Here is a 24602-nt window from a genome sequence, read left to right as displayed (position 1 = left end):
TTACGATGGTCTAAAGAGGACAATGGTTTGAGGCCATTTTATTAATAGATCAGATGAAAAAGGAAGAAGTCTGATTATTAAGGCGTCGTTCACTAGCTGTCTAGCTTTGGAAAACGTAGACGCTTCGGAGTGAGGACAGCATAGACAGATTTAAATGACAGTAGAGTGAAATGCCCACTACAGTCCTTATATACCGAATGTTGAATGTATATATCCATCTTGTGTCTTATCTTTCCATTCCAACAATTTATTTTACAGAATATATATATAATTTACAGAAAAATATGGCATATTTTATAGATGGTTTGAATTGCGATTAATTGCGATTAATTACGATTAATTAATTTTTAAGCTGTATTTAACTCGATTAAAATTTTTAATCGTTTGACAGCCCTAATATATATCCATCTTGTGTCTCATCTTTCCATTCCAACTGATTACACTTGTAAGACACCAGATTGGTGAAAAGATATTCATCTCGTTTGGTTGGAATGAAATCCAGTACCCACTGCGGCCCTTTGAGGACCGGTTTGACCCCAGTGGCTTAAATGTATTTTATTTCTATCAATGTCCCTTTGAGGGCTCTGTACCTAACTTTTTTTTTTTTTTTTTTGGCATCTCCAGGAGATGAGGAGGGCGAATCGAATGAAGGAGACGAGGCACCCATGAAACTTCAGTCGCCCCAGTCGATAGCTGAGCGCAGCCACCTCATCGTCTGGCAGGTCCTAGACAACGGGGAATGAACTCTGACCTCGGACCCCCGCAGGCCTGCCACAAGCACTTTGTTTTCAAAACCAAACATGAACATGTTTTTTTTTTTTTTTTTTTGGTTCTTTGGCCCAACTATTTTTCAGTTAGTACTTAAGAGTTATTTATTTCTTCAGCTGTTTTACTTCACACTCATAAGCCCAAACTGGTAATATAATGACATGATATATTTTGGATATGCAACAGAGTACAGGTAGCCCCAGTTTGTGCCTTTTGTGTGACATTTTAGACACGGAACTGAAAAAGCTCTACTGACGGACGAACGCGAATGTTGTACCCCAACTGTTGTGCTGAGGACAACAGTTCCTGAGCCTAACCAAATACAGTAAGTAATACCAGGTTGAATAATGTCGATTTCCGACAGCTAAAAATGATCTAGAAACACGAAAAAATGTATGTTCAGCAATATTGATGGAGAGTTTGACCAATGTTAGGCAACTTTGTGTCCTGTGGTGTTTGTATGCAAACAAGACAGAATTTTAGCTTTTAGGTGAATCTTGTTTTAAAGACGTAATCGAAATAAGATGGTTTCTGTATTTTGCAACATGGCTACAGCATAATTTTTCAAAGAGTCCTCAGCTGCCTTAGGCTTTTCACACTGAATATTAATATTTGGCTTGAAAGAATGTTACGTTTGCTACCAAAGGATTATTAATAAATGCTTGCCATTTGCTGAATTAACAATCGTGTCACATGAGAATGTGGCGCCTTTAAGTAACAGAATGCGAATATTTTGAATGGAAAACATAAAAATCTTGCTGTAAATAAGATATATTTTTAGACTGGTGTTTTCAAATGGAGGCGGAATATTTTCACGGTGTGATAGGAAACCAAACTTGGGAGGAAATCCATCTCATCCTTTTACAGCAATAGAAAAAAAAAATATTTTGTTTGAATAGGCTTTTACAGCTTGGCTTTCTTACCAATGTTTTCAGGCCTCTGTATTGCGACATGCAATGTTTTGTTTTGTATTTAATAGTTTAAGTATCTGCCTACAGTTTAGCCATTTCAGTATTTATTTCAATGATGGAGCCTTCACAATGTACGTATGTAAATTAAATACAAATCATCGTGTATGTCTGAAATGTGACAATGGCGTATTGCTGTTAAGAAAAAAAATGTACCTGAGCTATGCACAATATCTGCAGGGAGAGGTGTGAATCGTGATGTGTACCAAGCAATAGGTTTTCTCAAAAAAAGTCAAGGAATTTTGTCTTCACTCCGCATTTATCTGCAAAATGATTGTCTGAAACTTCCATGTTAGCAATACTCTTCCTCTCTCGCCTTATTTCTTTTTAACGGTCAATTAAAGAATATTTTGTGGGCAGAGTGAGTTTTTTTATTCCCCATTTACTAGAGTGGTTTGAGAATTGGAAGATCTACTCGGTTTATTCTCGTGTCAGTCACGAAATAAACACAAGGTGGCGGGGTTGCTTTAGAAAAGTTTCGTTTGTGACAATAACGCTCCCAAGGATTATTACTACCATCTTGTGGTATTTTTACGCATTGCATGTATTTTTAAAATTGATGCAATGTGTTCTATTGTAGAGACTGTAAACTTGCACTGTACTTGTAGAATCAAAGCACTGTTGACTATGAAAATTCATGTCATTTTCATTTTCCAGCTGCAAGTGGCGTCTCACTGTCATCACGTACTTTCTACTTGACAGGCAAACATTGACAAAATGCAAAAATGCATTTCAGTCCTCTAATTCTGAGGTAATAGTGCTATTGTTTACGACAGTGTTTTCCTAACTGCCTATTCCCTTCAAATACTCAATATATTTTAGCATTTTATCTATTTATTTGTCGCCATAATTTCTATTTCCTATTTAATCACGTTGTATTGTACCAAAGCATATTGCTGCCACCCCCAAAAAAACGTTTTTTTGTGTGATAGCTATCACATTTTTACATACTATAATATAAAAACCTGATAACTGGCATGTAAAAACGTTTCATTTAAAAATATAACTATCATGTAAAATTATGATTATTATCATATAAAAATGTGATAATTATGTAAAAACATGGTATCATGTAAAAACATGATAGCTAGAATGAACAGTGGGGCAAATAAGTATTTAGTCAACCACTAATTGTGCAAGTTCTCCCACTTGAAAATATTAATGAGGCCTGTAATTGTCAACGTGGGTAAACCTCAACCATGAGACAGAATGTGGGGAAAAAAAACAGAAAATCACATTGTTTGATTTTTAAAGAATTTATTTGCAAATCGTGGTGGAAAATAAGTATTTGGTCAATACCAAAAGTTCATCTCAATACTTTATTATGTACTCTTTGTTGGCAATAATGGAGGCCAAACGTTTTCTGTAAGTCTTCACAAGCTTTTCACACACTGTTGCTGGTATTTTGGCCCATTCCTCCTTGCAGATCTCCTCTAGAGCAGTGATGTTTTGGGGCTGTCGTTGGGCAACACGGACTTTCAAATCCCTCCAGATTTTCTATGGGGTTGAGATCTGGAGACTGGCTAGGCCACTCCAGGACCTTGAAATGCTTCTTACGAAGCCACTCCTTTGTTGCCCTGGCTGTGTGTTTGGGATCATTGTCATGCTGAAAGACCCGGCCACGTCTCATCTTCAATGCCCTTGCTGACGGAAGGAAATTTTCACTCAAAATCTCTCGATACATGGCCCCATTCATTCTTTCCTTTACACAGATCAGTCGTCCTGGTCCCTTTGCAGAAAAACAGCCCCAAAGCATGAGGTTTCCACCTCCATGCTTCACAGTGGGTATGGTGTTCTTTGGATGCAATTCAGAATTTTTTCTCCTCCAAACACGAGAACCTGTGTTTCTACCAAAATGTTCTATGTTGGTTTCTGACCATCTGACCATAACACATTCTCCCAGTCCTCTTCTGGATCATCCAAATGCTCTCTAGCGAACCGCAGACGGGCCTGGACGTGTACTGGCTTCAGCAGGGGGACACGTCTGGCAGTGCAGGATTTGAGTCGCTGGCGGCGCATTGTGTTACTGATAGTAGCCTTTGTTACTGTGGTCCCAGCTCTCTGTAGGTCATTCACTAGGTCTCCCCGTGTGGTTCTGGGATTTTTGCTCACCATTCTTGTTCTCATTTTAACGCCACGGGCATGGAGCCCCAGATCGAGGGAGATTATCAGTGGTCTTGTATGTCTTCCATTTTCTAATAAATGCTCCCACTGTTGATTTCTTTACACTAAGCGTTTTACCTATTGCAAATTCAGTCTTCCCAGCCTGGTGCAGGTGTAGAATTTTGTCTCTGGTGTCCTTCGACAGCTCTTTGGTCTTGGCGTGGAGTTTGGAGTGTGACTGACTGAGATTGTGGACATGTGTCTTTTATACCGATGAGTTAAAACAAGTGCCATTAATACAGGTAACGAGTGGAGCCTCGTTAGAAGAAGTTAGACCTTTGACAGCAAGAAAACTTGCTTGTTTGTAGGTGACCAAATACTTATTTTCCACTCTAATTTGGAAATAAACTCTTAATAAATCAAACAATGTGATTTTCTGTTTTTTTTTACCACATTCTGTCTCTCATGGTTGAGGTTTACCCATGTTGACAATTAGCGGCCTCTCTAATCATTTGAAGTAGGAAAACTTGCACAATTGGTGGTTGACTAAATACTTATTTGCCCTACTGTAAGTGAATAATGCAATACAAAATAGTGTCTTTGAGTATCTAGAAAAGCACTATACAAATCCAATCTAATGCATTATTATTAATAAAAATTTTGACAGGAAATATTCCATTCACAGCAGTGATGAATTATTTTTAAATTAGATGTAGTATTTTGTTAATCGCCAGTTGACTCCTGAGTACAAAAATTTTCCTTATAATTACCGGTATATATTTAAATGACAACTCTACTGATATATTTTTTATTTGTCCCTTCAAGGTCAAAATGGCACATTTGGTTTTACCTGTATATTCCGCAAACCAATTTGCGATGTCATCGTGGCTCTTTCCATGTTATTTATTCATGCATGATGTATCCATCTACAAAGTTTGCATTTGCCACAGACCATTTTTAATGCTGGAGCTGTCTCAGCTTGCAATGGGATCAGACTGTGCAAAAGCAATGATGTGGGTGACTCAAAAATAAATTTATTTCCTTGAATGTAATGTAATGTATGATAGCGCCACTATCATTAGACGTCACCCGTATCGGACGAAAACAGACCTACAAGTCTCTTTTTAATGGATGAAGTCGCCATGAATTAACATTGCTTCACTTGCTCACATGTCCTCCCTCTTCCTTGAACACCTTTTTCCCCTCTTGTCAAGTTTATGGCTGCAAAGATGCCAACAGGAAAAATGAAGTGAGAGAGCCCAAGGGTGAGATGAGTCAAGTCCAACCTCCTTAAACTCCCACTGGACCCATCGTGGTAAGATAGCCCGCAGCCACACATCCAGCTGTCGCTCCCGTCCACCGTCCTTGCGCTTTTGTCCCACGTTCCCATCCAAACTGCCACGTGCGCACTATAACACTAAAGAGGCTCACTCAAGCTGTCAACTGAATAAAGTGAATCATCATCCGTCCAATGTCATCGAATCGTACGCGCGGCATTACATCATCTCGGCTTCCTTTTGTTGAGTAAAAATGAGACTTGTAGCTTTCACTTTCAGCCAAATTGAACCGTGATTATGGTTCTATTATGGCTAATCCTTCGGGACAGGATTGAGTTGTACAGTGCTGGCCAAAAGTATTGGCACCCCTGCAATTCTGTCAGATAATGCTCAATTTTTCCCAGAAAATGATTACAATCACAAATGCTTTGGTAGTAATGTCTAGATTTTTTTTGCTTGCAATGAAAAAACACAAAAGAGAATGGATTTTTTTTTTCTTTTTCATAATCATTATCATTTTACACAAAACTTCAAAAATCGGCCGGACCGAAGTAGGGCTGCAGCTATCGATTATTTTAGTAGTCGATTAATCGAGGAACTAGTTAGTTCGAATAATCGAGTAATCGGATAAGGAACATGAAAAATTAAAATACCCGAGCTTAGCCTCAAACGTTATAAAAATTAAATAAAATAAGGATTTATGTACAACAAAAGAACAATTGGCTAACTTACACAGCAAAGGTCTGCTAGCTTAAATGCTATAAAACGCTAACTTTTTTTAATTTATTTTTTTAAATAATGCTCTTAGCAAATTGTTCGGACACATATTCCAACAGAAAATGGCGAAATATACCTGTAAACCATATTCCGAATGCATTAGAAAACATTAGCTCAAACAAAAACTTAGCTAATGTCGGTCTTAACATTGACCAGCTGGATTCAGCCATGTGAAATGAGGCAGACTAGAGGGCAGTGTAGCCACCCAAATCAATAAAACTCAATGCAAACACTTTCAAATAAACCATTACAACCCCTCTTTAACTAAACGAACACTCTAGGCAGCAAAATTTAATTCGAATATTTTTTTCTAATCGAATACTCGAGTTAATCGATTAATCGTTGCAGCACTAGAACGAAGTATTGGCACCCTTTTAAAAAAAATTGTGATGCTTCTCTAATCTGTGTAATTAACAGCACCTGTTACTTACCTGTGGCAAATAACAGGTGGTGGCAATAACAATCACACTTGCAGCCAGTTAAAATGGATTAAAGTTGACTCAACCTCTGTCCTGTGTAGGGGTGTGACAATATATCGAAATGGTGATACATCGTGATACTTTGTATCCCAAAAGGTTATCGATATGCTCCTGCCAAGAATCGAGATATCGTTTTAAAAAGGTGTCAAGGGCTATTTGCAGGCCATGACATTCACTGCATGAGTCTTTCTCCAAGAAATGCTTGAACAGTTTTAGGTCTGTGGCATGATGCATTGTCATCTTGGAAAATGACAAACATATTTTTAATTGAAGGGATAAGAAAGCTGTCTAAAATTTCAATGTAAACCTTTGCATTTATTGAAGATTTAACCACAGCCGTCTCCCCAGTGCCTTTGCCTGACATGCAGCCCCATATCATCAAGGACTGAGGGAACTTTGATGTCTTCTTCAGGCAGTCATCTTTGTAAATCTCACTGGAACGGCACCAAACAAAAGTTCCAGCATCATCACCTTGTCAAGAATCTGCATTGGACAAGGTGTCAAGAGTCAAGAATCTGCAATGGACAAGGTGATGATGCTGGAACTTTTTTTTGTGCTGTTCCAGTGAGACCTTAAGTGGCCCAAAATTACCTAATTGCCTGGCATTGACTGCCACTGACAGCCATAGACGTTCATTCCGTTTGAAGTGGGAGGGACGGCAGCGAATGAACGAATGATTGATGATGATGAATGATTTCCTGACCAATGTATCGATAATCGTCGTATCGCCATATCGTCAGATCATCGTTATCGTGAGCTTTGTATCGCAAATCGTATCGTATCGTGAGGTACCAAGAGGTTCCCACTCCTGGTCCTGTGTACCACATTGAGCATGGAGAAAAGAAAGAACACGAAAGAACTGTCTGAGGACTTGAGAAGCAAAATTGTGATCTCAAGGCTACAAGTCCATCTCCAAAGACATGAATGTTCCTGTGTCTACCGTGCGCAGTGTCATCAATAAGTGTAAAGCCTATGGCACTGTGGCTGTAGTGGACCAAACATACATGAGGAGACTGGTGTTTCAACTTAGGTGAAAATAAAAGTCACAAAAGAAACAGTTTAACAAAATATCTTGGGCCCAACATAACAAAAAGGCTTCAACCAAACTGACCTCCGGACACATCTGTGTGGCCATTTAAATCAGGGCGGACTCTACGAACAACCACTCAGAGACCTAGAGCAGTTGGGCAAAGAACAATGGTCTAAAATTCCAGCAGAGCATTGAAAGAAACTCATTGGTGGATACCGGGAGCGGTTGTTCGCAGTTATTTTGTCTAAAGCTTGTGCTACCAAGTATTAGGCTGAGGGTGCCAATATTTTTGTCCGGCCCATTTTTGGAGTTTTCTGTAAAATGATGATTATTTTTTTTCATTCTCTTTAGTGTTTTTTTCATTACAAGCAACATAAATGAAGCTATTACTATTAAAGCATTTGTAATTGCAATCATTTTCTGGGAGAAATTGAGCATTATCTAACAGAATTGCAGGGGTGCCAATACTTTTGGCCAGGACTGTGTTATATAATTTCTCACAATACAGTATCATAGCAAACATTCACAGCCGTTGAGATAAGTGTACAGGAGAGTGCCAAATTGCAGGCGGATTCCAGTTTTGCAAAGTCATTCAGACACACACTGGCATATTTCACCCCTCAGCTGTGGACGCCATCGTCACGGTGAGCCGATCTGTTATGGAATGTAGTGACCCGTGATTGTAAGAGCGCTGGCTTTGGGCTTGTTCAAAGTGGAAAATACACATTGTGATGTCTAATCTTTGGTGCTCAGGGGCCACGTTTCATTGTCATTTGTTAAGTACAACAATGGAAAAAGTAGGTTGTTAATTCAATGAAGTAAACAATCACTAGTTTTATTAAAAAATATTAAAATTATCTTCTAAGTATCATCACGACGGTGCAGGAGCCTATCCCAGCTAACTATGGTCACTAGGCAGAGTACACCGCAAATTGGTTACCAGCCTATCGCTGGGCATTGATAAGACAATAATAATGATGATAACTTTTTAACCGATATCCCGATATTGTCAAACTCTGAAATCCGATACCGATATAAACCAGTGTCCAATATATGCTGTCACCCACAAAAACATATATTAGCTGAAACAACTTATGGCCAGAGTTCAGCTATCCTTTATCCATGTAAGAGGTCTGAGTCTGCTCCTGAGTCATACAAGGCGACAGTCCAGTTAGACCCAACTCTGCCACCGGAGGGCAGTGTATTCTCCATCTTTCAACTAGAGATGTCCCGATCCGATATTTGGATCGGATCGGACGCCGATATGGGCAAAAAAAATGCGCATCGGTATCGGATCAGCCGACACCAGGGGTCGCATTAACCGAATATTTTCCGTCGTTGACCGATTTTTTAAAACGGTGACGGAAAAAACTGAAGTCCATCTGTCATTTTGACAGGTTGCAATTCACACCCCAAACCACAGGGTGGCGAGTGAGCATATTAATTAGCTATTGTCTCTCTCGATGCATGACGTCGTTGGCCTTACTCTGAAAAATGTCAAGGCAACTGAGTGTCCGAAGTTTCTTCAAAAAGCCCCAAAACGACGATGGTGTTGATAAAAGAGGTGAAAAAACGGGGACTGCACAAGTGGGCACGCAATTCAAGTCCATGCGCACCAGGAGGAAGGTGTAAGACTCCGTTCAGGCCATAGCAGGTGAACTGTTAATTTCATTGTTCCAAATGTAGCCTACCTACTGGGGCCACAGTCAGCTGTTTTTGTCACTGCGGAGAAAAAGTTACATATTCATCTGCTTGATGTGTGATGGCACGGTGTGGATTCTCTGTTAAGCTTGTTCGGACAGAATATTAATTTAAAATGAATGAAACTAAATACTATTGAATATGTTGAAGCAGTATGCAATGTTAAGAGTCTTGTTAGCTCGAATTGCTGTGTCCAGCCGCTGTACCTCTGCTGCTCTCTGTGAACTCTCTATTCATATTTAAGCCGGAACGCACGCGGCTCTTAAGTGTCTCTGTCACGTGACTGTGTCGTAGCCGGTAACGCGCTCGGCCAAATGGACACACAAGTACGGAAGGTGAATTATGCCAAACAAATGGTCACCACAATGTCATTATCATCATTTTAAAAATTTAAGTGACGGGTAAAAATAGATTATGACCGGATTTTTATGACCCTGTCAGTCAAAATGACAGACAACGAAAAAGTCTAGCGCAACCTCTGGCCGACACGGAAAAATTCCGATCCAGACTTCCGATCCAGTTTTTTTTTTTAAAACTCTGGTCCGGGTTTTCCAGCGCACCGATTTACATAATCCATTCCAGTTTTTGCTTCGGTTTCCCTAAAATCCGGTCCGCATTTTACGGCACACCTTCAACACACTACATTTACATTACCGTCTCCCAATTTACAGAGAGACTTTATCGGTAAAAATGTCAGCTGTGTGGGATCATTTCACCTTAAAGGACGACAAAGACGAAGAGGCAGAGTGCAACATATGCCACAATAAAGTCAAGCGTGGTGGTAAAGCTGTAAGAAGTTTTAATACAACCAACCTAATCAAGCATTTAGCGAAATACCACCACAAACAATATAAGAAGTATGTTAAGAAAACCGAAGACAAAAAGAAAGGTCCTACGCAACTAACACTGGCAGAAACGTTTGCTATGCGTGACAAACTGGCACTCGACAGTCCCAAAGCCCAGGGAATAACAAGAGTCATTGCCGAAGAATTCATTCTGGATGACGAGCCATTATCTCTCGTGAGTAAAGACGCACCATCCAACACTTAGAACCACGGTACAACATGCCCAGCCGTCATTACATCCTTGAGCGATTCGGCCTTGGAAGATTCGAGAACGATTCACAAACATCCAAATTCCGATTATTGAAATATGTCAAGTAAAGCGGAACTAATACACAGCGCGGTCTTCGGCACGCAATAAGAAACGGACCGCATTGCGTCCCGAGAGTAAAATTCATGCTTGTCATAGACCCGGGTAATGCCAATGCTCAACTCACGGCTTTAGCTCAACTCATGCCGCTGGATAAAAAACACAAGAATACCTGACTGCTGCTGACAGCCGCTACAAACTACGTCAACATCGTTTTACTGTAGAATATAGATGATATATGTATATAGAACTAGATGCAAAATGACAGCCTCGAGGGCGTTAGCAACATTGAAGTATTGAAAACTAGTTGCGTTAGTAAACAGCCGCCATCTTAAAGCAGGAGACTTCCCTAGTAGGCTGTTGTGAACCTTCCAAGCGAACCTAATTAACTTTTTATCTAAAATACTCCTAAATTGGCAAAATCATGACTTGAATCTATCTTCAAAACAGTTTTCAAACTTTCACACGTCGAAAGTAGACAGAAGGGAAATTATGGAATAACGGGAGCAATTTTAACAACTTTAACAGTTGATTCGCAAAATTAAATGAATTGAATGTAGTTTAAAGCTGCTGATACAGAATGGGGACTTGAGTATTTTATTTACTGTTTTAAAATGTTAACTTGATACTGAAATAGTAGTTGATTTAAACCTGAGAGGCTTTTTATACAATTTTTGTAACTAATGCACGAAACATTAAAAGTATCTAATAGCTTGGGGGGTTTGTGGGATTTTCCACTGAGGTTGTTTGTGTGTTTTGCTTTTTTAAGACAGTATATACAATATTATTTGCAGGTTTTACTGACTGACTATGCCATTTCTGTTTGTTATTTATAATGTTTTGTGTTTCTCAATGAATAAACAGGTCAGTTTCTTGTTAACAACCGTTGTGTGTTATTCAAACTCACCTAATTCAGCTGGCTAGTTGTTATCAAGAGTACTAAAACCTTTTTCAACATGAGTCTGACAACTAAGTAAGGAGGCTAAATAACTTTAAACTTTAACACATGCTCAGATAGGCCGGTATCGGTATCGGCCAGTATTGGTATCGGATCGGAAGTGCAAAGCAATATCGGTATCGAATCGGAAGTGCAAACACCCGGATCGGGACATCCCTACTTTCAACCAAATATAATACCCAACGATTTTTTGGAGGGTTATTTCGAATTTTTAAAGGGCTAATTCTGACTTACACGGAAATTCGAGTTACATCGCCAGCGTAGGAACGGAACTCATTCGTAATCTGGGGACTGCTATACAGTATGATAACAGTTCATATCGATCAAGTTGTGTGAAGAAAAAAAAAAAACAATCTTTATTTAAAAATAAGTGACATTGTAAGCTGTTACTCACAATGTTACTCATGACTTGATTGCAGTACTCTTTTCAACGAATATGTTTTTACTTGAGTAAATTTTTAGATGACTACTTTTACAGTGGTATGAAAAAGTATCTGAACCTTTTGGAATTTCTCACATTTCCGCATAAAATCACCATCAAATGTGATCTGATCTTTGTCAAAACCACAGATGAAAAAACAGTGTCTGCTTTAACTAAAACCACTCACACATTTATAGGTTTTCATATTTTAACGTGGATAGTATGCAAACAATGACAGAAGGGGGTAAAATAAACAAGTGAACCATCACATTTAATATTTTGTGGCAGCAATAATTTCCAACCAGACGCTTCCTGTAGCTGCAGATCAGTCTGGCACATTGATCAGGACTAATCATGTCCCATTCTTCTCTACAAAACTGCTGTAGCTCAGTCAGATTCCTGGGATGTATGCCATGAATCGCTGTTTTTAGGTCATGCCACAGTATCTCAAGTCTGGACTTTGACTTGGCCACTCCAGAACGTGTATTTTGTTCTTCTGAAACCATTCTGAAGTTGATTTACTTCTGTGTTTTGGATCATTGTCTTGTTGCAGCATCCATCCTCTTTTTAGTTTCAACAGTCTGACAGACGGCCTCAGGTTTTCCTGCAAAAAATCCTGATAAACTTTTGAATTCATTCTTCCATTAATAGTTGCTAGTTGTCCAGGCTCTGAGGCAGCAAAACAGCCCCAAATCATGATGCTCCCTCCACCACACTTCACGGTGGGGATGACGTGTTGATGTTGGTGAGCTGGTCCATTTTTTTCTCCACTAATGACTTTGTGTGTTACTCCCAAACAATTCAACTTTGGTTTCATCAGTTCACAAAATGTTTTGCCAAAACTTCTGTGGAGTGTCTAAGTGCCTTTTTGCAAACATTAAACAGGCAACAATGTTTTTTTTTTTTAAAGACAGAAGTGGGTTTCTCAGTGGAGTCCTCCCATGAAAACTGTTCGTGGCCATTGTTTTACCTATAGTTGATGTGTGCACAGAGATATTGGACTGTGCCAGTGATTTCTGTAAATCTTCGGCAGACACTCTAAGGTTCTTTTTTACCTCTGTGGGTATTCCGCGCTGAACTCTTGGTGTCATCTTGGTGGACGGCCAATCCTTGGGAGAGAAGCAATAGTGCCAAACTCTCCATTTGTGGACAACTTCTCTGACTGTCAATTGATGAACTTTTAGACTGTGAGAGATGGTTTTGTATCCTTTCTCAGCTTCATACAAATCAACAATCCTTGATCGCAGGTCTTCTAACAGCTCTTTTGACCGAGCCATGATGCACATCAGACAACGCTTCTCATCACCAGGTGTGTGTTTTATAGTGGGCAGGGCAGCTTTAAACCACTCATCAGTGATTGGACACACACCTGACTTCAATTGTTTGGTAAAAATTGGTTTCAATTGCTCTTAAGTCTCACTTATTTTTTCCCCCTTCCGTCATTGTTTGCATGGTATCCTCATTAAAAATTGAAAACCTATCCATATTTGGGTGGTTTTAGTTAAAGCAGACTGTTTTTTTCATCTGTGTGATTTTGACAAAAATCAGATCACATTTGATTGTGATTTATGCATCCACCTCTGGAGATGACTTGGATGGCAGGTTCAGTATGATTTCTTAAAAATAAGCATTCTTACATGAGCCCTATTTAAGTGTAAAAGTACAATCAAGTAGACACCGGATCAGAGATCACTGGCATTGTAGGAAGCTATGATTTCATTCAAGTGGCAGCACATGGAACGTAAATATATTAAGTACTACAGCAAATGCCGCATTGTCACTACTAATAATATTGATAGGGCGGACAGAAATGGGTCAGCAGAAATCTAAGTCTCCCTATAATTCAAGACTTTGGAAGGTTTTGACTGCACATCAAATTCAGGCTCATACTGCAGATGTCTTTAAATTTGAGCCGCCGAGCTGAGGTGCTTTTAGTGCGGAGCAGTAAACATGAAAAATGACTTTAGGTCTCCTCGTGGGTCATTAATGCACTCTTCATTCACTTTTTACTTGTACTTTTGGCAAGTGGCTCTCTATGATCGGGAAATGCTGATTTGATTTCAATGTGTTTATGTAGGACGGAGTTGTGAGTGAAAAGGAGATACAAAGAAAGAATGATTTGAACATTTTCATTTTTCAACCTTTATAAAACATTTTCATTACATTTGTGATATTGTCGACTGACAACTAGTTAAATGATACAGTGGGGCAAATAAGTATTTAGTCAACCACCAATTGTGCAAGTTTTCATACTTGAAACTATTAGAGAGGCCTGTAATTGTCAACATGGGTAAACCTCAACCATGAGCGACAAAATGTGGGAAAAAAACAGAAAATCACATTGTTTGATTTTTAAAGAATTTATTTCCAAATTAGAGTGGAAAATAAGTATTTGGTCACCTAAAAACAAGCAAGATTTCTGGCTGTCAAAAAGGTCTAACTTCTAACGAGGCTCCACTCGTTACCTGTATTAATGGCACCTGTTTTAATTCATTATCAGTATAAAAGACACCTGTCCACAACCTCAGTCAGTCACACTCTGAAACTCCACTATGGCCAAGACCAAAGAGCTGTCGACGGACACCAGAGACAAAATTGTAGACCTGCACCAGGCTGGGAAGACTGAATCCGCAATAGGTAAAACGCTTGGTGTAAAGAAATCAACTGTGGGAGCAATTATTTGAAAATGCAAGACATACAACAATCGATAATCTCCCTCGATCTGGGGCTCCGTGCAAGACCTCACCCCGAGGCGTCAAAATGATAACAAGAACGGTGAGCAAATATCCCAGAACCACACGGGGGCACCTAGTGAATGACCTACAGAGAGCTGGGACCACAGTAACAAAGGCTACTATCAGAAGAGTTTGTTTTACGTCGATATCTATAAAGAATTCGGGGTTTTAAGCATTTATTCACAAGAATTTTCATCGGAAAGCTCTGTTTACATCATGCGGCCGCTAGCTACATTCACTAACAGACTAGCATTGTACTGCGACGTATTTACTTAAAATAAACACTAACTGCACGTTTTTTTATGCTTTTGAACAAGAATCGAGACCGTTTTACGTCCATATCTGTTAAGAATTCAGGGATTTAAGCATTGAATCACAAGAATTTTCAGTGAAAAAAGCTCTTTGTCTGCAATTCCACTCGGTAAGCTTTAACGGCCTCGCAAACAATGCAGGCCCCCTATTTATCGGCCCCGCGCCCTGTCAATACATTATGAAGTCTATGAATTCAGTTCGGGTAGGGTGGTTAGCCACAGCTGGATTCATTACCTCATTGCTAATCATCCTTCACACAGCCGTTGGAAACAGAAATGTTGTTTAATCCATCTGCAGGCGAGCGAAGATCAGCATTTTACGACACTCATGCGCTGGTCCTCATAAGAAACACAGTTTTCCTTAAGGCAAAACACTACCGCTTTTGTCCACCAACGTCGCTAAAACTGACCAAAGCTGAAAAGTTACCAAGTGTTGCTTTAAAAACACTTTAAAAAAAAAAAAATTGGTCGGACGAAATATGCTAATGTTTTGAGATAGGGATGTTTGTTTTTCTCATTTAAAAAAAAATCAATATTAATTAAAACAATTAAAGGCTTGAACTACTTCAGTTGTGTGTAATCAATCTAAAATATATGAAAGTTAAATTTTTATCATTACATTATTGAAAATAATGGCCTTCATCACAAAATGCTAATTTTTTTAGAAGGACCCGTATCTTAGGTCCAAGACCGCAAATATCGATATCGGTTTGATATCGGATTTTTGGAGTTGGACAATATCGGTTATTATCGGATAACTCTAGTGTAAATCCTTTAGTCCTTTCATTATCCCTTTCTTGCAGATATTTGTTCCGCTGTTTGCCATGTACTATCACCTATTGAAAGTTTGCTTGACCGTGTTGCGCTGGTGAACTCTAAACCTTAAAGTCTATTAACAGTGACATGCTTTTAACCAGGTACTTGATGATGTAACCACCGAGTGATGTTCTTTCATCAAGAAGCTGTGTCCGAAGAGGAGGGAAGATTGAGGTCACGTAGAGTGTTTGTGTATGTCCACCAGAGAACATCTTAGAAAGTTAGGACGATTAGTGTGTGTTCTAATACTGGCACATATCTGCCATTGATCCTCATTAGCCCATATGCTCGCATAAAGGGAAGCGCCAAAGCACTGAGCAGATTAAAACTGCAAGTGTTTACAGTGCTGCACTGCTTTTAGCAGTTTGTGCTCATTTCTCTCAGCCTCCATGTTTGTGACTTCTACCTGAATTTTAAGGGTCTCCCCTGGAGATGTTCTGTTTATAATTCACTAGAATGAGGTGTATGCGTGCACTGCAAAAACACATCTCCTTAAAACTAGTGAAATTCCTTTGTTTTCAGAGGAAATCTACTCGAAATAAGTTCAACTATCAAGTGAATTTTACTCCGATTTCTTGAAGAAAAATAGCTTGCTGAAAAAAAGCTTAACGGACTTATTTTAAGCAATACATTAGTATATTTACCGTAATTTTCGGACTATAAGCCTTCAGTTTTTTCCCTCATTTTGAATCCTGCGGTTTATAGTCCAGTGCGGCTTATTTGTTGATTTATTTGAGTTATCATGGGCATTAATGAATGCTTATGACAGATGTCATTAAGTATCATCAGGCAAATTATGTCACTAACTCCATTCATGCCCAGCTCCACACAATGGCAGAGACTGCTACCTGCCTGCAAAGCCATTGTCAGCGAGATGTTCAGCCCTGATGCGGTTAAAGACATTGCCATAGTCCCCTTGTCTGACCATTCTGAGCTTTTCAAGCCTAACTGCTACAAAGAATAAAAACAGAGTGACTGAAAGCTGCTGAAGAAGATTCCTGCCAGGATATCGGCTGTGTGTTCATCTAAACAGGCTCAAGTTTCATACTGAGTAAGTGTAAGTCTTGAGAAATTATAATTAAATATACTGTACAGAAAGTAATTTTGGGACATTTTTTATTTGTGGTGTGCCGTGAGATTTTTTCCCCCGTGTATACACGTACCGTGACTCAGAAAAGGTTGAAAAACACTGGTTTAGAACACAGTATTTGTGTGAATCCCTTGTTTTTTGTTTTTGTTTTTCTTTAAAACCTGTCCTGTTCAGCTGTTTGACACAGAGAATGGAAGTGAGCGGTTGGTCTTGACATACTCCCATTGTGATCATTCAACATACCTTATTTATTATGACAAAGCAGCGAACAGGAAGGGGTTATGGGGGAACAGAATAAGAAGAAACACAAGAAAAGAAAGAAAAGCAACAACAAGAAACACATTGAACGTCTACACTAATAATATGTTGGTGCTATCGTCAGCTAAATGTATTTCCGGTTGACACCATGTGGGGGGGCTGTTGACCAGGGCAAGAAAGGGGGGGGGGGGGAATATAAACTAAGTAATTGGGAGGTAGAGTGTACACAAATCAGCACTGTGATCTAAAACCCAGTAATCGTACGAATCCCTTGTGAGTGTAAGCCCGTTGGCAACCGACCCTATGCCGCCCCACCGCCAATCCTGGCACCAGGACCCCCCACCCGAGCATGTCCAATAACAACCAGCCGCATGCGTGCCCAGCCAAGCGGACGAGCGGAAACGCCACGTTGGCGCCAACCCAGGGCCACGGCCCCCAGCCAGCTAGCCCTCAGCGCAGCAAAGGAGCCATCGTCGCCCCCCCCACCCGGGGATACAGGGTGGTCCACCAGGCCACCAGCGCTCCCATCAACCGGCCTTCAGGAATGGGAAGAGGGGACGCACCACCAACTACACGCCCACCTACCCCACGAGCCGCTGCCGCAGCCCACCAGCCAGCACAGCACGCCACGGGACCCCCAGCTGCCAACCGAGCCCAGGGCGGGGCAGGGTCCCCCACCGGAGTAGGCGACATCCAGCCGATACACCGGCGTCCAACCAGCGACCCGCGACAGAGCCCAGGGCGGATACCCAGGCAGAGAAGAGAGGGGAAGGCGGAGGCATGAGAGCGCTGAGGAGCCGCCGCTGGGTGACGCGAGATCGGAGCCCTGACCTCCCTCCACTCCTGCAGCCCAGGCAGAGGGGAGGCCACGACCCGGGAGCCACGCCATAGAGAAAAATTGTAGGACCCGCCTACCACCCTATTACTGTGGCTGCCAGGTTCCGGCTGGCAGCCATTACCCAGCACCATAATGGGATTGTGTGGGGAGGGTAGTGCAATGTATGCATTAAAATACGAGAGCTCGGCCTGGAGCAGTGGAACTGCTGCATGGAATTTCTTCCCAGCCGCCCGTCCCAACACCCTTTGCCGCAGCTCCCCCGTGGAGTATGATGTGTGTGGTGCGTTAAAAAAGGTGCAAGAATGGCGGGGCCTGCTGTGAGGAGGTGACCGTTGAGCCCCCCCCCCAACAGGCCCCATCCATCCCACAACCTTGATGTGTGATGCATTAAAATCAGGGGGGAGCCGGCTGGGACTGTATGGCCCCCGTCCCAACTCTCCCTGAATCCCTTGTGAGTGTATGTTGGCATCCTATTCTGTGCTGTCTCATCGCTAATCCTGACCCCGAGGTTTTCTACTTGAGTGTGTCTAATTGCACCTAGTCATGCGTGAATCCCGTCAGACATGTGATAGTCCTGCAGACGAGTGGAGGTGCCGCGCACCGAGCCAGTGCAGGCCATCCATCATCCCGCAGCCCAGCAAAGGGGCCGTCGTCATCCCCCCGGGATCCAGGGTGGTCCCCTGAGCCAGCTGAGCCCCTATCAACCGGCCTTCAGGGATGGCAATAATGGGACGCGGCACCACCCCCTAACTGGGCCAGCTCTATCAATGAGGTATCCTTTTAAAAAAAAAATTCAGAGTTGCCAACTCTAAGTGTCATCAACTCCGTGAGGATAAGCAGTGGAGAAGACAAATAAATGAATTTCAAAATACTTTAAAAAAAATTGTTTTTAAATCTCAAACTTGTAGGTAGTGTTATAAGGGCTCCTGTGTTTCCGGCTTTCTGCCTCCATTACAATGTCTTTATTCATTTTCATTACCAGTGAAGGAGAACAATCAAGCACCCACTTTTCTAATTCTAATGAGCCTCATGCCTGGCTGCCCATGCTATTTAAATGCTGGGATTTTTTAATAGGAACAGTGGTAAATTGCACAAAAGTGGCTTTAAAAAGGACGCCGAATCATTTAAAAATTCAAACTCTGTCCTCAGGAAGTATTAAGTTCAAAACTTATTTCTCAGATAAAAAAATCAATAGATGATACTGTATAAGAGATTAAATACATGTAGCGTGTTTAATGTTCCAAGCTTTTTCCCGAATCATGCATACAGTCTCATTTGAGGCAGCTTTTATTTTCCACTGTAGTTTGCATTTCAAGTAGGAGACGAAGCTTGATTATCTCATCAAAACTGGGACAGGAGTGTGACGTGGGAAGAGAGTCTTTTTGAAAAGTGTGTCTTTGGAGTCTCACTATGAGTGTGATTGGCAAGAGCGTTTTCATTTGCAAGTTTGGTAGATGATGTTTTAAATATTCATTGTAAATATTGAAAGCTACCCCTTGGAGAGTGTAGTCTGACTCATCTGCTGATGCATAAATCTGTTTTCTTCATTAATAGTAGCTTTGTATGTAATCGAGGGGAAGAGGGAATAGTATATTTTCACGTATTTACCGTTCAACTGTTTGTATTACTCTAACACACTTAATATAATCAATCAGGGAATACTGGTAGTATCTTTTTTGGTATTCACTGTTTGTATTACTCTAACATACCCAATATAAAATAGATAGCATTTATATCATAGTTTAAGGAAAGCAAGCAGAATATATTTGACACAGGGCATAAGAGATACATGATGCCTTCTGACCACGGAAGTCCAACGCTTGTGTCATGCAGCTGACTGAGCAAGATTGACGACGACTACTAGGTGATAGGCAAGACATCTACAAGCCCACGTCTGCAGCAAATCCAGCAATCAGCTCTTCAGGACAGTCCAGAACATGTGGCGGGACGTCCTGTACTACCACAACACCCGATAACAAAAACAACTCTGAGTTTAATAGCTCAGGACCTCTCAGACGGTGAGGCGCGCGGAACCTCCCACCCCTATTGCCTCATTAACCATGACCTAGCAACGGTGACACATAAAGTTGACCGGCCAAATCTGCAACAGAAAAAGACCCAAACACACCCCTCTTCCTGCCCATGGCCCGCCCCGCAAGAGCCTTCAAAAAGACTGAATGTTTAACTAATTGTTGTCATTTTTCTCGGGAACCTTTTATTGGCTTGTGATATGGTGACCCTGAGTCTGCCTCCTCGCCTGGATCTGTTGCTGTTTTGGCTTAACTGCACATTTTTTTTGCTTTTAACCAAGAATCAAGACTGTTTTACGTCCATATCTATAAAGAATTTGGCGAGTTAAGCATTTAGTCACAATAATTTTCACCGGAAAAGCTCTGTTTACATCAGATGGCTGCTAGCTACATTCACTAACAGACTTTTATTGTACTTCGATATATTTACGTGAAATAGATGGTAACTGAACATTTTTTTTTTTTTTGCTTTTAACCAAGAATCGAGACTGTTTTACGTACATATCTATGAAGAATTCAGGGATTTAAGCATTTATTCACAAGAATTTTTTAACAAAAAAAGCTCTTTGTCTGTGATTCCACTCAGTCAGCTTTGACGGCCTCGTCAACAATGCAAGCCCCTTATTTATCGGCCCCGTGCTCCGTGTCCCGTCAATACATTATGAAGTCTATGTCCAAAATTTGCCAAAAACTTTCCCTTTCATTCCTAATAGCCAAAATTTCCGATTCATTTCCATTTTTGATTGAACACATGTTCTCCCTTTCAAATGTTTACTTAAGGTAAAAACGCTTAATCTCTTCTTTGTAGTCCTCAGGTGAATTATAAATAAAGTGCCATGGTCTCTACTGGTATTGATCACTCATGTGTCTGCTCGGCCAGCCTGGGCCGGCAGCGATAATGCCGATTGTCAGTTTTTTACCGCTCGTCACCTCGATAGCGCCCGCATACTGGAAAAATGGAGTTCCGACTCCCAAATGATTAATCAATTTCAATTACCCTTCATATGATCAATCATATTCTCATTAATGTCCGAAGCAGCGCCCGCAACTGTATGAGCAAGATTACAAGTCAGGCTTCCAAATTGACTTCCAAGTTTTATTGCTCAAGTCCCGGTGAAATATATTTTACTGCCTTGTAAGAGGATCAAGAGGCAGTCAATGTGATGCCGCATTAACTGCCAGTTGCTAAGAATACTGCGACGCTGTCATTGCTCTTGTTTTAAAAAACAACAGCAGAGCGCGGAATCATACTGGGAAAACTTTGCAAAGGTAGTCCCCGGTTTACAAACGAGTTCCGTTCCTACGCTGGCAACGTAACCCGAATTTCAGCGCTAACCCTTTAAGTACCCCTACAAAATAACTATCCAAAAAGTCCAAACATATTGTATTTTGTTTAATAATGGAGGATACACTGCCCTCTGGTGGCAGCGTTGGGTCTGGCTAGATGTCGCCTTGTTTGACTGAGAAGCAGACTCAAACTTCTAACATGGATAAAGGACAGCTGCGCTCTCTACCCACATAAGCTTGTAAATTGTTTCAGCTAATATGTTTGTGTATGCATTTGTAATTAAGTTTAGAGCTACAGTTCCGTGTGAGTGATTTGCTATGAGAATTGTAAATACGTTAGCATTAGTAGCATTTAACTCATTTGCTCCCAAAAACGTATAAATACGTTCTATTTTTATTGTTTCAGAGTCCCAAAAACGTATTTATACGTCTTTTACGTTTTTTTTCTCAAGAGACATCTCTAGGTTCTGATGCAACTTAGCTCCAAAGCACAATGCCCAAAATCCATTTTAAAGCAATAAAACTGGCCACTGGAGGGAAGTAGCGCATTTGGTAAGACCCGCAACCCGATTCAACGGAACGACAGAATGGACGACCAGGAGGACGTCCAGGCGCGGGAAGTCCGAGAAAGATGACCGGGAGGAGGTCCGGGACACCAGGCAATGAACGACCAAGTGCGACGACCAGGAGGACGGCCAGGATGCCAGGCGGTGGACGACCGAGTAGAACAACCGGGAGGACGCCCGGGATGCCAGGCGCTGGATGACCGAGCAGAACGACCGGGACCGCCAGTGCAGCGGACGATCCCGTTGAGTCCGTGCTGCTCATCGAGCAGAGCCCGCACCGCCGTGCTCGGCCGCTCGCGTCCCCCCCGACCCTCTAGTGTCCCGCGACTCAGCCGGAAATGCGCAGGGCCAATCAGGAACCCACCCCCCCCACCCCCACCCCCAGGAACACAACATGCCCCACACAAGTTCCCCAGGTAAACTCCGCCACGAGGTAGTGGTCACCACAAAAGAAAGGCAAAAAAAAAAATCCATCTTGATGAGACAGGCGGCGATGAGGGAAAAGTTTACCCCGGCGGTCGCAGCCACAACAGCGTCATCTCTCAATAGTTCAGTAGTTCACTAGTTTATTTATGTGTAAATAAATTGTTACTTTGCTATCAAAAGCTCTATTTCTCTTGTTGTTTATGTTATTTTGTAGAAGGAAAACATTATTTAGATGTTTGGGATGTCACAAAAGCAAAAAATAGCTGTGTCAAAGTTATGTTTGAAATGTATGCTTTTACAAAAAGCTCAATTTCTCTGTTTTCTCATCAGAAATTAGAAAATTGCTCAAACTAAGCTATTACGCTAATTTCTAATGAATGGAAAAAGATATGAGCTAGCTTTTTTTTTCCTGCTGAAAGAAAGTCTAATCTTTCTTTTGGTGGGTTCCAATGTTTATATAGCAATAGAACAGAATTTTCTGTGGGCCTTGCAAAATCAGTCAAAATCCAGTAAAACGGCCGGGAGCGAAGGGGGTTGCTCCGGTGAAAATGGCTGGGAGTGAATGAGTTAAACTAGTGGAGTTCTGTTTGGCAATTTAGGCTAATTTAATCTACTAAATTTTACATATTGATCAGACTAGCACCAATTGTTAGCACCAAACTTGTTGCAGCACTAAACACAGATTGTTTTGTGTCAAGTGTTTCATTGTTAACATGCGTGTCGTTTTGAACAACTGTACATATGTGTGTTACAGATTTATAAATTGTCAAAAGTTAAGGAAGTCAAAAGCTCCAATAAGCACAATTGCCTTGTTTGTTTGCTGTCTGTCAAGATGAACAACAACTTGCCCTAAATACTACTGAGCTAAGGGCGAGCACTACTTTAGTTACCTTGACGACTAATCACGGAACCTGGATTTTGAAATGTGTATGTAAAATTGATGGTCGGCACACAGGGATGTTTTCTCCATTTTATGTGACTAACTGGTTTATTATTGACTTAGTTCTCATTTTGCTATCAGTTATGATAACGGGAAATCGCCTTCACAACAAAGTCCAATGAGTCGCATAAGGCCGTGTCTACATGTACTTGGACAGTGTATGTTTTTCTAGCTTGGGGATAAGAACAACTAATCAACAGAAAATGCATATATTTTAGTCCTCCTGCTGTAAAATGGAATGAGTTTATCACTAGTAGACGTCCAATCCGCTTGAAGTGGGAGAATGGCAGCGAATGAACGTTCGTTCATTCACTGCCATCCCTCCCACTTCAAACGGATTGGACGTCTATGGCCGTAAGGGGCAGACAACGCCAGGCAACGAGTTCATTTTGAGACTTTTCGCGTTATTTCCTGTTGATTTTCAATCACTTCCTTTTCCTTTTGGGGAATTTACGGGTCAATTCCTGTTGATTTTGGGTTACTGAAACTCAAACTTGTCCCCAAATGAATAGGAAATAACTCTAAATCAACAAGAAGTGCCCACAAAAGATTTGCTCTGGTCTCAATGCAATTGATGGCGCTAGACATCCAATCCAGTCAAAATGAATTGGGATGTCTAGAGCCGTCATTGGCAGGCACACTTTTCTAATAGAAGATTTTGGTAGCAACCTGTTGGCTCCTTTTGACACCTCTTTAAAACGATATATATCGATTTATAATTATTCATAATTACGACGTGACACTGCCATTTTAGCAGGGCTGAGAACGAAATGTGGTACTTGCATGTGTCATTTTTTTTGCCATGTGGCAAAATGGATTTTGCCATTCAAATTTTTTTGCAATGTGTCAAAATGGATTTTGCCATGTGCCATTTTTTTTGCCATGTGGCAAAATGGATTTTGCAATGTGGCATTTTTTTGCCATGTGGCATTTTTTTGCAATGTGGAAACATTGATTTTGCTATCTGGCATTTTTTTGCTATGTGGCAAAATTGATTTTGCCATGTGGCATTTTTTTGCCATGTGGCATTTTTTTTGCCATGTGGCTTTTTTTTTTTGCTATGTGGGATGTGGCAAAAATGATTTTGCAATGTGGCATTTTTTTGCCATGAGGCATTTTTTTCTGCCATGTAGTATTTTTTTTTTTTTTCCCATGTGGCAAATTTGATTTATGACATGTGGCATTTTTTTGCGATGTGGCATTTTTTGCTATGTGGCATTTTTGTTGCCATGTGGCAAAATTGATTTTGCCATGTGGCATTTTTTTGCCATGTGGCTTTTTTTTTTTTGCTATGTGGGATTTTTGTTGCCATGTGGCAAAAATGATTTTGCAATGTGGCATTTTTTTGCCATGAGGCATTTTTTTTTTACCATGTAGTATTTTTTTTTTTTCCCCATGTGGCAAATTTGATTTATGACATGTGGCATTTTTTTGCCATGTGGCATTTTTTGCTATGTGGCATTTTTGTTGCCATGTAGCAAAATTGATTTTGCCATGTGGCATTTTTTTGCCATGTGGCATTTTTTTGCTATGAGGCATTTTTTTTTTACCATGTAGTATTTTTTTTTTTTCCCATGTGGCAAATTTGATTTATGACATGTGGCATTTTTTTGCCATGTGGCATTTTTTGCTATGTGGCATTTTTGTTGCCATGTAGCAAAATTGATTTTG

The 24602-nt window shown here is 40.8% G+C and overlaps 1 protein-coding gene across 3 annotated transcripts in view; it reads left to right on the top strand.

The window, feature by feature from the left end:
* Window positions 1-2097, top strand: part of spag9b (sperm associated antigen 9b) — a 67882-nt gene extending 65785 nt beyond the window's left edge. For all 3 annotated transcript variants that reach the window (XM_057825767.1, XM_057825766.1, XM_057825765.1), the window contains one exon: window positions 625-2097. In XM_057825767.1, the coding sequence (XP_057681750.1) occupies window positions 625-743 (119 nt within the window). In that variant the 3' untranslated portion in view covers window positions 744-2097. The remainder of the gene's footprint in view (window positions 1-624) is intronic.
* Window positions 2098-24602: the final 22505 nt, after the last annotated feature.

The sequence above is a fragment of the Corythoichthys intestinalis genome, chromosome 21 (genome assembly GCF_030265065.1).
Source record: "Corythoichthys intestinalis isolate RoL2023-P3 chromosome 21, ASM3026506v1, whole genome shotgun sequence".
Classification (NCBI taxonomy): Eukaryota; Metazoa; Chordata; class Actinopteri; order Syngnathiformes; family Syngnathidae; genus Corythoichthys; species Corythoichthys intestinalis.
Note: the sequence above shows the minus strand (reverse complement) of the source record. Positions and strands in the feature narration are given on the sequence as shown.